Below are 12,788 nucleotides of genomic sequence, written 5' to 3' on the forward strand. Positions count from 1 at the left end.
AGTGTAAAATGTGTTTGTTTGACGACAGTTGCTCTTGGCAGAGGTCGCGACGGTATACTTCGGTTGACTTCAGTGCGTACAAGCGATCAATTTTCCCGATGTTGTGATGGAAACCATTGCTATAATGAATTGCAATGAACTTCCGCGTGTCTGGCTTCACTCTGCGTAAACCCCATTCGTCATTGCCATAGAGATTATACAGTAAATTGAAATTTCGGGTCAAATTGGAGACCCCACACCAGTTCTTTCAAAAGGCACCGTAAATACGATCCAAATGCGAATTGTACGTGTCCAAATCGATGTTTTTCGCGTAAATTTCAAGGCCATAGGTCCCAGCTGGGTAAGTACTCGATTCAATTAACCAAGTGGCCGATTCGAAATTAAGTTTCTGTAGATCTAGCTTTGTGTTGATTGAGGCGTGTTTTGTGTTTTTTGAGTCTTACAATGTTCTGAAAGATATTTTGCAAAAAAACTTACTGCTCCTTGCTGGCCTTTTCAGGAGTGCAGGAATTGCGTCTAGTCACCTACTCTTTGACACATTCAACTGTTTCAGTCACCAGCAATGTCACCTCGAGTGAATTCAGCTGGAGTTTTTCCGAAAATGTACTTGAAAAAATTTATGAACCTGAATTTTTTGTACATATTTTGAGTCACAACAGATGCAAAATAGAAGTTAACAATTCAGCCTTCTCTAAATCTGTTTCTACTTCTGTTTCTTGTCCACATCTGGCATTCTTCAGCTCGGGTGGTAATCTGTCCCTCTTCAAGCTTTTGAGACACTTGAAGATTTTCATTCTATGTCGTGTTGCGGAAAGTGTCGATTCGTAGTCTTACGATCTTCCGTCATCTCACTTCATTTCTTGCAGTTTCTTTGCAGTTTCTTTGATCTTCTTGCATCTCACTTCAACTGCTCAAAATCTTGCAGTTTCTTTCTGGCCTGAAAAACATTATCTTTAGCGTATTCCTTAGGGTATTCAGCTTGTTGAGTGCCTGGGCTGTCTTTTTTCCGATCCAACCCGGGAGATTTTGTTGCTTTTTTGTTCTCACGGGGGTGTTGTTTGTGATTTAAACGAACAGCCAGTGTACCATAGTTCAGTATTTACATCGGCAATGCTATAGTTGTAGGGCATAAACACTTCCAACGCAATTTCGGCCTTCAATCTGACAAAACTACATTAGCTGTAATATTTATCGCTCTTCGTAAAGTTGCTTCGTTCATTCAGTGCAAGTTCCACGACGATCGGAATGGTCGTAAAAACAGATCTTTCCCATTATAGTGTTTTGTAGAGATAGAAGAGTTGACTTGTTGCCACCGAGTTTGACACGACAAGTTTCACACAAACACGAAAGTGAAAGAGTTGATTTGGGCCCAGTTTCTCTCAAAGTAGTCCGACGCAAATTGTTTTAATCTTTCATTTAGATCTTTTCCGTCATTCAATTCCTCTTTTTTTCTCTTGAACGTTCATTTGAAATCTAGTTCCGTACCAGAAGTTCTGCCGTTCTGCAGTTAGCTAAGATCTTTTCAACTCCCAGGTTCCAGATGCATAAAACCGTGTTGCATTTCCTTGCGCTTCAAAAAGAATAGAGACTTTGTGGCTTTTCAACTCGTTGCTTCGCATGTTCAGTCCAACCAAACGAGTCAGTGATAATTAATCCAACATCGCTCTGATAAAAATTGCTTCGTTCATTCAGTGCAATTTCTACGGCAATCGGAATGTGGTCGTAAAAACAGGTATTTCCCATTATAGTCCCCCAAGCGTCGTGATCTGATTACTTTTAGCCACCAAATCGTGGCATTTATACCATAATTGGGGCCTATAATGGGAAAGACCCATTCTTTGGTCCATAAACGCATTTGGGATCTTTTCCGTTTGCCCCCCCCCCCCCACAGCTAAGTGGGTGCGAATTATTTGCAACCCCCAGACGCACGTGCTCTGTAACGGGGGGGGGGGGGTGGTGGTGCATTACGTACTGGAGGGGGGGGGGGGGCACAAAGGGAAAAGATCCCGCATTTTAAGCATTTTTTTTTGTAAACCTTTCGTGTTTTTACTTCTTGATAATCTGTAAATAATATCACGTATCCGCTCTCTACTTGAATTACCATTCAAATATCGATGGCAGATTTTTATTTGAGACAAGAAGGCATTGGTTACTACAAGGTTAAACCAATGTTATTTCAGTTGGAATGAGTTTTCACAACCAGAATGAGTTTGACCGAACTAATGGAAGGCTTAGGAAAAAGAGGAAAGGCGGTGAATCAAAATGCTCACCTACTGACTTCGTGTATTCATTCTTTCCTTGTATTGACATGTTCAAACGATATCAGAAGTCATATATTTTAGGAGACGTGATTGCGGGATTTACGGTGGCGGCTTTCAACATCCCTCATGGTGAAGTTCAAAATTCACATGTTTTTTGACAGTGGCAAAGCGATAGCTGGGGGCTATTATTGGCCTCGTCTTGTTTTTAATTGCTCTCGAACGAAATTCGTAGCTATTATTGTAAACGTGTTGGTCTTTTTTGCATTTTTTTGCTTGATCGTTTGTGCGCGTTTGTTCTAGAACATTCTTTGACTTCTCAAGTTACTTTTTCACGCTTTGATTCTTTGATCTCTATTGCGCTCACTCCGGAGTAGAGGCTGCTGCTGAACTTAATCAAAATACATCATGTCACCAGTTAGTAAATTGGTGGGATTTGTATTTATTGGTGGTTTTTTTTTCATTAGATACTGCTTATCTACAAGGCTATGGTGGCTAATTTCTGGAGATCTGCTAGCTATATTGATTGTTTTTCGTTTTTATTAGTTGTCTAGCTTGATTTTTTTGTCAAAATAATTTGAATAAAATTGGTACAATTTTTGTAACTTACTGTCATAGCCTTTAATAAGGTACTCTAGATCTTTTACTGCTATAGTAAGTGTAAAGGTGAAACTTAATTTGACTCAAAGCCAACTTCAACTTATGAACTGCGATTCGGCGTTAATAATCAGTTTAATCATAGCATGTACAAACAAACCATTTTTACGATTTGGGCCACGATGAATTTTACATGAACTACGTTACGTTGACTTCATCAATTTTATTCACTTCAACTGGAGTAACCTCAACTATTAAAAATGAATGATGTTAAAATTTAGTTCACACAAATTAGTAGTTGAGATGTACGAATGAACAATTAATGCTTGCGTGCAAAGCAAACTTGCGTGCAAAATCTTTTTTCAAATTGAGTACAAAAAGTTTTCATAAAACATTTTTTTTCATGAAGTTTGAGGAACAAATCGCCGTAACTTAATGCACAAAGTAGATAGTAGGAATGTTGTAACCCTGTTCAAATATACACCATATGACAGACACTTATAAAAATCTAGCAAATAAATCGATACTGTTCATGAACAATTTTAATGTCACAAAAATTGAAATAAATGCTTCTAAGGAACAATTTTCTTTGAAATATCAAAAGTATCAGAATCTTGGTCAATATAAGGTATAATATCATATCAAAATTCAGCAGACGTGTCTCAAAAATGTTTGAAAAGTTTAATAGACTGAGCGACTTTCTGCAAATCTTGAATGAAGGTCGATGTTATTGGTTTTAGGCATGGCGAACGCCTCACTTGCTGGAATGCCACCAGTCATCGGTCTATACATGAGCTTCGTGGCACCTCTAATCTACTTCATATTCGGAACGTCCAATCATCTATCTGTCCCAACAATTGCTCCCGTTTGTATGATGGTCGGACTCTCAGTTGATTCAATAAACAACCTAATCGATGAGGGCCGAGCTCTATCAACGAATGCGACCACTGGTGAGGTGATTCGACCTTCAGTTAAAACTCAGGAAGAAATCGAGGATCAATTAATAGCAATAGCCGCCAGCATTGGTCTTTGTTCAGGAATATTCCTGCTAGCCCTTGGCCTGTTGAGGCTAGGGTTTGTAGGTGGATACTTTTCGGTCAGCCTGGTCAGAGGGCTCACATTCGGAGTCGTGTTTCACGTCAGCACATCTCAGCTCATCAGAATATTTGGACTGACAATTGAGAAGTGCGTGGATGTCGGTTGTCTCATATTCACATGGCGAGGTCAGTCGGCTTTTTTGTTGAGAATAAGTCACATACGCATAAAGCAATGCCTGTAAAAACGGCCAAACACTGTAGCTATTACAATAGATTTCAATTACAAAGAGGCAACAAGAGTAAAACAAACATGATCGCACGGCTTTCGAACAGCTACTTTTTACCTCTATCGAAAAATTTAAAATTCGATTCTGAAAACGCAAGTCACAAGCTTGCAAAAACTATAAAAAGTAGTATGGTCGGTTGAAAGTTAGTTAAAGTTAGTCAGAATTGCTCTCGAACAAAGTTTGGGGCAATTATTGTAGAAGTGTTTCTTTTAAGCAATATTTTTTCTTGATCTTTTTTGCGCTTCTGTGTTCTAGAACATTCTTTCGATTTCACTTCTCGAGTGACTTTTTCACGCTTGAATTCTTGAATTTTGCGTGACATAAATTGCTCTTATTCACAATTTGATCCAGTACAAACAGAACAGATCCTCAGCAGGAGGGCACGGGGTCGAACCCCTCATTTGTCTTAATTTTTGCACGCATGAAAATTATTTCGGCTACAGCCCCCTCTGAAATAAATTGCCCCGCCTGTTGGTCGGCCTATGTTTTTAAAGGAAACAGTTGAACGGAGTAATTGATCTCAAAGTTTGTAGCAATTATGTCAATCCTGTGGACTTTTTAAATGATATTTTTGCTTGACCAATTTTTTGTCTGGCAATTTATTTTCGTCCTCAAAAATGGGATAAATCCCCGAGGTTAAGTCGCCAAGAATCTCTCTTGGATATTTGCTAGTCCCTAAAAGCTCAAATATACGGAAGTTGCTGAGAACACATTAAAATCACACTGTAAAGGGCAGTTTTGATGACCATTTGGACCCCCCATACGTTCTGAGAAGTTTGATTTCGAAACGGTAGGTTGAAAAACCTGAGTGGTTGGGTTGAGATTCAGTTACTTGAGCTCTACCAGTCTAAGAGGACGTCCAAATTTAGTTTTGGTCTTACTGACTATGGTGCAATTTTTAAATTTGCTCTGCACTATTTGCACCATGGACCAACGAATATAATCTGAAATTATGTGTTAAAAATTGACGCCAAAGAGTTACCGTAGACGATGGACTCAACTGGACCACTATAAGTAGCTAATTTTCCAGGGAAACCACTGCCCTAAAGAGGCAACACACCTATGGAGATGACGTTTTAAGACAGTTTCATGACAGAGAGCATTGTCTATCATCAGAGAAATGTTTTTTTTTTCAGTCGTGCTCAATTTTTTTCTGGTATTTTATGCTATTATTAAAAGGTGGTATGAGTTTCCTATTGAAAAGCGTCTCTTTTAGGCAGTACCAACTCCTAGCTATTAATTTAAAATGGCGTTTTCAATATTTTTTAAAGTCTCTCAGTAATGCTAGCATTTTTCTCGATGTTTGTTTACTTTATGGTGATACTTTGTGTTTACTATGATGAGGCAGATATTCATAGTTTAAAGATCTTGGACAACCCCTCCCCAGATTTTTATACCCAACGCTTTTAGCCACCCTGTGCTTTAGCTAGCTACTACCTGTTACCGAGTAATTAAGCGAATATTAACCAATCAGATTGGAGTATTTCAAAAGCGTACAGAAATCGTTCCAAATGAATAGAATAATTTCCAATTTACGTAGAAACGTCAGAAAAAGTTTATTTAACCTAATTATTAGTAAAATAACCATGTTAAGTTGAATTAACGAAGTTCATAGCAATTATTGTAAATGTGTTGGTCTTTTTTATGGAAATTTTTGCTAGACCATTTTGCGCTTTTCTTCTAGAACATTATTTGACTTCTCAAGTGACTTTTTCACGCTTTCGTTCTTCATTTTTGAGTGATCTCTATTGCTCTCACTCCGAAGTAAAGCTTGTTGCTAATATAAAGTTGGTTGCGGTATAGCAAAAACATGTATTTCGTAGCCGAGTGTTCTGTGCAGCTGGTTATGGATCGGGAAGTGGTGATTCGAATCCCAGCGGGGTGATTTGTTTTTGCTCCCGCCTGTTGTTCGAGAGCAATTATCCCGGCATTGGGGTTGTTCTTCTTGACCTTTTCACGCTTGGATTTGTGTGTTTCCTAAATTGATCTTCTTCAGTGTTGCTAAAACAAAATTGATTGTAAGATACAAAACTCAAAGGTCTGATAGCTAAGTGGTTAATACTGACTGATTTTTCTGACTAAGTTCAATTCGTTTAGTAGGTACCAGTTGATTGGAAAGAAAGTTTTCTTGACAGCGAGGAATTTGCTGAAGAGTCGTTTGCGGAATTCTTCGGGCTGTGTTTTTTTGTTTAACATTTCCTTGAGCATCTTTTGCCTGACTTTTTTTAATTGTTCTTGATCGAAGTTCATAGCAGCTATTGTAAACGTGTTGGTTTTTTTTAGTGCAAATTTTTTGCATGATCGATCTTCGCTTTTCTTCTAGAACATTCTTTGACTTCTCAAGTGACAACATTTTTTTTCACGCTTTCGCTCTTCATTTTTGAGTGCTCTCACTCCGATGTAAAGCTTGTAGCTATAAAATCGGTTGCAACACAGCAATGAACAGGTCTGGTAGCAGAGAGGTTAGTGCATGTATGTGATTAAGGATTGGGAGTTCAATGATTCGAATCCTGGAGGGGTCAAATTTTTTCTACCCGCTTTGTTCGAAAGCAATTCTTCCGACATTTGTCGGTTTATGTTTCAAATTAAGATGATTTTCGGCTCAATGTTTTTAGGTTTTCTAGACAAATGTTGACCAATTATTCAGTAGAAACTCAACCCAAATTGGATTGTTTAATTGCTGGAGTGACTGAAGGCGGCGTGTTCTATCTGATTATGCGTTTGAGTTAACATGTCTCTTCTGTGCACATCAAATATGCCGCAAAAATGGGACTGTGGAATCCCTTGGTCTTCGGATGAATCTGATGAGACCGCACATCAGCTTTGAATAAAGAAATCTACTATTAGTGCACGTTTTAGTTGATTAATAGCCGCCGTCACTCTCTCGACGGCTATTATTTAAGCGCTCTCCTTTTTAATAGCCGCACAGCGATAGCTGGGGCTATTATTGGCCTTCTCTTGGTTTTTTTTTATTTCGTCGTCATGATTTTTGTTACGACCATATGACGTCACAGCCACTTTTTGTTCATTCGTTCATGCAATTTCAACTGAATTGCATGTGTGACGTCATTTTTCGCTCTTAGTGGAGCGAGTTTTTTGTTCATGCGCGTGATTAAATTTTTGGTCATACTTGACTTACCTCACTCTGAAAAATGACTTCCTCACTTTGAAATTGACTTTTATGTACTTTAATTCAAAGAGATAAGGTCAAATGGGTGTGTGTTACTCTAAATGAAGGTTATTTGAGATCAGCTAATAGAGGCAGCAATAACTTATACAGATTTTTAATTAAAAGTATAACAGATCAGCCTTCAATGAAAAGACGAATTTTTTTGTTCTGTCTTTTTTACTGTTTTTTTTAGACTGCCGATCTACGAATCTACTGCGGCTATTTTCTGGCAATCTGCCAGCTATGTTTTTAATTTGAATTGTATCGGGGCGCTGTCTTTTTATGACTCAAAGGGGAGTACGGTGTTCTGTTTTTGTCAATTCAAAGAATTTGAATTGTATTGAGGCATTGTTGTAAAGATCTGTTACACATTTTAAAGATTTTCGAAGTCAAATTGGAGTAGTAATTTTGTTCAGGCTGAAATAAGAAATAGAGCGAAAAAGCGAGTGGTTCTGTGACGTAAAATGTTTTCAGTCACATTTTAAAGCTGAGTGAGAAAACGTTGTTTTATTAAAATTTCGCGTTCTCTCCTGGTTTTTGTTAACATGCGGCAGTTTGACTTTGATTCATACTTTCCTAAAAAAAATGATAGGATTTTTAAAATTTGTTTTCTGAGTTTCTTCCTAGTCATTCTTAGGCCTTTTTTTGTTCATTCAATGGAAGTTCTTTGAAGTGTAGGCCATGACTTGTCCTAAGTTTTTTCTTTAATCCGTCTAGTTGTTGTGAAACAGGATCTGAAATTCAATGCCGCACGTTTGAAAACTTTGATTTTTGTTTTTTGCTGAACAAAACTGTACAGCGAAGAGCGAGTGATGGTTTTGTTAATACCGATTTTAAAAACATATAGGAGGAAAGTAGGTGTAAAGAAATTTTCTCAAAGTGAGCAGAATTTTTGGTCACGTGCGGCCTTTTCAAAGCAGCTAAGTAGTTTTCTTTTTTTCTCAGCCAAAAGGTTTTTTAAATTACATTATCCCCATTTTTGTTTGCGTGGAAGTGTTTTTGACCACCGGAAGCAAATATTAGACTTTAGAATTTTGTGGTATTTGTCATTCTGACATTTTGCACTTTTTTGCAGTTTTTGTACGCTGCATCAATTTGGTTTTGTATTTGGTTAATCGTTTGGTTGAAATCTGTTTTTGCTGTTATTTTGAAACCTTTTCTTTCAATTGCTTTTTTTGATTTTCAGTTGTTTTTTTTGTAAAGAAGTTTAATTAAATTTGACTAATTTTTGCCTATTTTAAGGAGTTTTCTGCGTTTATTTTTGCGCTTTTCGGGATACTTTTTAGGTTCAAATATTTCTTTTGTTTTCTTGGGGCTGTGTTATTAAATGGAACTTTCAGAAGTTTGATAGGCAAGTTTTCACTGAAATAATTTAAGTACTTTTTTGTAGTGGGTATTGTTGGTAGTCATTGATTGAAAGCAGGTGATATTACAGGTTTTCCTATAAAACTTTGTTGGGATCTTTTTATTTGCATGAATGTATTGTGATTTCTTTCACTCATCGAATTAAGCAATGTAGTGAATTCGTTGAATGTGGAAAGAACAAAATCAAAAGAAACGCGATAAAACGATAAGGCCCGGTCAGTCTTAGTGCATTAGGTATCAAATTTCACCTGAGCGATTGCTAGCTGGCATTAGTATTAAGCTTAAAAGCCTTCAATATAGAAGCTGAGCTAAGTATAACTGAGAAATCTGACTGAAAATTGCTCACCAAATTAGAACAGCTTTTGACACTTGAAAAATTCGAAATTTCTACCTCCTCTTTTTCTGTTTCATTCTCGATATGCGTGAAGGGTTTCAACGCGTTAATTGTCCGGAAAATTGACGGCTATGCTTGTTATTGGCAACATAGTTCACACGGTCCTTTTGGTCCATAAGATGTTAATGTAAGATCCGTAAACATAACCTAGTTATTCAAGTGTGATTGAAAGTACGAGATTGGCAAGAGAATCATTTAAAATTGAAAGAGATTGCAACCTGTGATTGAAATTGTCGTTTATAATTTTGAAACCAAGAAGTGTTTATATTGTAGTGATTTCTAGTAATTAGATGTTGATTTAAGATATCATTCTGAATATTTCCAAGACCAACATTTGCTCGCTGGTGTTTGGAATGTGTGCTGCAATTGTCTTGTATGTCTCTCTGTTTCTACTCGAGAAGTTCAAGTCCAAACTGAAGGGAGTGCCTGTTCCCATGGAGCTTATACTTGTTATCGGAGCCACTATGATCTCACATTTCGCCAATTTCCATGACAAGTACGGATTAGATGTGAGTGGACAGTTATTTATTAATAGCTGCGATAGCGAGCCATTATTGGACTTCTCTTCGTTTTTCTTACGATAAGTATATTCTTGAGGTTTTTTAAAAATCGGAAGTACTGTTTTTATAGCTGCGAAGCTGTAAGCTGAGCGTAGCTATATTGCGGTGCTCTTGGTTTTTTTTGTTTCGTCGTCTGACGCTCTTTTTTCGTTTTACATTTGTTCACACAGCAAAGCTGAAAAAGTCAAATTTTCTGAATGACTTCTTCCTCTCACTAACGGCATTTGCGCGCGTGACGTCATTTCTAACTCGCTTTAGCGAAAGTTTTTAGGTTATTTGCGTGATTAGATTATGATCATACGTGACTTACCTCACTCAATAAAATGACTTTTGCACTTTAAAACTTAAGTTTAATTTGAATTTGTTTAAGGTCAAAGGAACTCATATGTGTAATAACGGTTCCTAATGAGAGGCTTCTGTGGAATGAATTTTAACAACCTTTTTTGATTTATCGCTGAATGTTTTTTAGCCCAATTTTTTAAACGGCGTCGATTTTTTTTCAATTTAGATCTGTAATTGTTTCTATCTCTCTTATATGGCACGCAGGTCTATTTTTTCGCAGCTATTCCGGCAATCTAACGGCTATGTTAATGTCTTTTAGAGGAATTCAAATGCCGCACGTGAAACAAGTGTTCAGGGCATTCTGCTGAACAAAAATCAAAAGCAGAATGAGAGTTTAGAGTGTAGTTTAGCTAAGTAGTTTTCTTTTTTTCTCAGCCAAAAGGTTTTTTAAATTACATTATCCCCATTTTTGTTTGCGTGGAAGTGTTTTTGACCACCGGAAGCAAATATTAGACTTTAGAATTTTGTGGTATTTGTCATTCTGACATTTTGCACTTTTTTGCAGTTTTTGTACGCTGCATCAATTTGGTTTTGTATTTGGTTAATCGTTTGGTTGAAATCTGTTTTTGCTGTTATTTTGAAACCTTTTCTTTCAATTGCTTTTTTTGATTTTCAGTTGTTTTTTTTGTAAAGAAGTTTAATTAAATTTGACTAATTTTTGCCTATTTTAAGGAGTTTTCTGCGTTTATTTTTGCGCTTTTCGGGATACTTTTTAGGTTCAAATATTTCTTTTGTTTTCTTGGGGCTGTGTTATTAAATGGAACTTTCAGAAGTTTGATAGGCAAGTTTTCACTGAAATAATTTAAGTACTTTTTTGTAGTGGGTATTGTTGGTAGTCATTGATTGAAAGCAGGTGATATTACAGGTTTTCCTATAAAACTTTGTTGGGATCTTTTTATTTGCATGAATGTATTGTGATTTCTTTCACTCATCGAATTAAGCAATGTAGTGAATTCGTTGAATGTGGAAAGAACAAAATCAAAAGAAACGCGATAAAACGATAAGGCCCGGTCATTGTCTTAGTGCATTAGGTATCAAATTTCACCTGAGCGATTGCTAGCTGGCATTAGTATTAAGCTTAAAAGCCTTCAATATAGAAGCTGAGCTAAGTATAACTGAGAAATCTGACTGAAAATTGCTCACCAAATTAGAACAGCTTTTGACACTTGAAAAATTCGAAATTTCTACCTCCTCTTTTTCTGTTTCATTCTCGATATGCGTGAAGGGTTTCAACGCGTTGATTGTCCGGAAAATTGACGGCTATGCTTGTTATTGGCAACATAGTTCACACGGTCCTTTTGGTCCATAAGATGTTAATGTAAGATCCGTAAACATAACCTAGTTATTCAAGTGTGATTGAAAGTACGAGATTGGCAAGAGAATCATTTAAAATTGAAAGAGATTGCAACCTGTGATTGAAATTGTCGTTTATAATTTTGAAACCAAGAAGTGTTTATATTGTAGTGATTTCTAGTAATTAGATGTTGATTTAAGATATCATTCTGAATATTTCCAAGACCAACATTTGCTCGCTGGTGTTTGGAATGTGTGCTGCAATTGTCTTGTATGTCTCTCTGTTTCTACTCGAGAAGTTCAAGTCCAAACTGAAGGGAGTGCCTGTTCCCATGGAGCTTATACTTGTTATCGGAGCCACTATGATCTCACATTTCGCCAATTTCCATGACAAGTACGGATTAGATGTGAGTGGACAGTTATTTATTAATAGCTGCGATAGCGAGCCATTATTGGACTTCTCTTCGTTTTTCTTACGATAAGTATATTCTTGAGGTTTTTTAAAAATCGGAAGTACTGTTTTTATAGCTGCGAAGCTGTAAGCTGAGCGTAGCTATATTGCGGTGCTCTTGGTTTTTTTTGTTTCGTCGTCTGACGCTCTTTTTTCGTTTTACATTTGTTCACACAGCAAAGCTGAAAAAGTCAAATTTTCTGAATGACTTCTTCCTCTCACTAACGGCATTTGCGCGCGTGACGTCATTTCTAACTCGCTTTAGCGAAAGTTTTTAGGTTATTTGCGTGATTAGATTATGATCATACGTGACTTACCTCACTCAATAAAATGACTTTTGCACTTTAAAACTTAAGTTTAATTTGAATTTGTTTAAGGTCAAAGGAACTCATATGTGTAATAACGGTTCCTAATGAGAGGCTTCTGTGGAATGAATTTTAACAACCTTTTTTGATTTATCGCTGAATGTTTTTTAGCCCAATTTTTTAAACGGCGTCGATTTTTTTTCAATTTAGATCTGTAATTGTTTCTATCTCTCTTATATGGCACGCAGGTCTATTTTTTCGCAGCTATTCCGGCAATCTAACGGCTATGTTAATGTCTTTTAGAGGAATTCAAATGCCGCACGTGAAACAAGTGTTCAGGGCATTCTGCTGAACAAAAATCAAAAGCAGAATGAGAGTTTAGAGTGGTTTTGTTCACTTATTTCTCTGAGAGAGAGAGAGAGAGAAAGCGAGAAAGTAGTGAAAAATTTTGGAAGCAGATTTTTAAGTTTTTACGTTACTTTTTTGGGTAAAATGGTTTTTCAAATATTACGAAATGATTGTATTTTTCGGAGCTTATTGACTATCTCAATCATTTCTTAGAGTTTTACATGCAATCTTGTGCTATTTTTGTGATTTCGGCGTTTTTAGTGGTTTGTTCTTTTTCTTGTTTAATAGGCGGCGCCAGCCTCTCAACGGCTATTATTTCGGCGCTCTCGTTGATACAATTCAATGAATTTGAACAGTATCGGAGTGCTGTCTTTTTTAACTA

At 36.8% G+C, this 12,788-nt stretch overlaps 1 protein-coding gene across 1 annotated transcript in view; it reads left to right on the forward strand.

The window, feature by feature from the left end:
• The first annotated feature begins 2,184 nt into the window (after positions 1–2,184).
• LOC142349029 (sulfate transporter-like) overlaps positions 2,185–12,788 on the forward strand; it is a 48,163-nt gene continuing 37,559 nt past the window's right edge. The window contains exons 1-3 of the mRNA XM_075400437.1: positions 2,185–2,390; positions 3,596–4,078; positions 9,411–9,616. Of these exons, the coding sequence (XP_075256552.1) occupies positions 2,186–2,390; positions 3,596–4,078; positions 9,411–9,616 (894 nt within the window). The 5' untranslated portion in view covers position 2,185. The remainder of the gene's footprint in view (positions 2,391–3,595; positions 4,079–9,410; positions 9,617–12,788) is intronic.

The sequence above is a fragment of the Convolutriloba macropyga genome, chromosome 11, assembly GCF_964194025.1.
Source record: "Convolutriloba macropyga chromosome 11, txConMacr16.3, whole genome shotgun sequence".
Taxonomy (NCBI): domain Eukaryota; kingdom Metazoa; phylum Xenacoelomorpha; order Acoela; family Convolutidae; genus Convolutriloba; species Convolutriloba macropyga.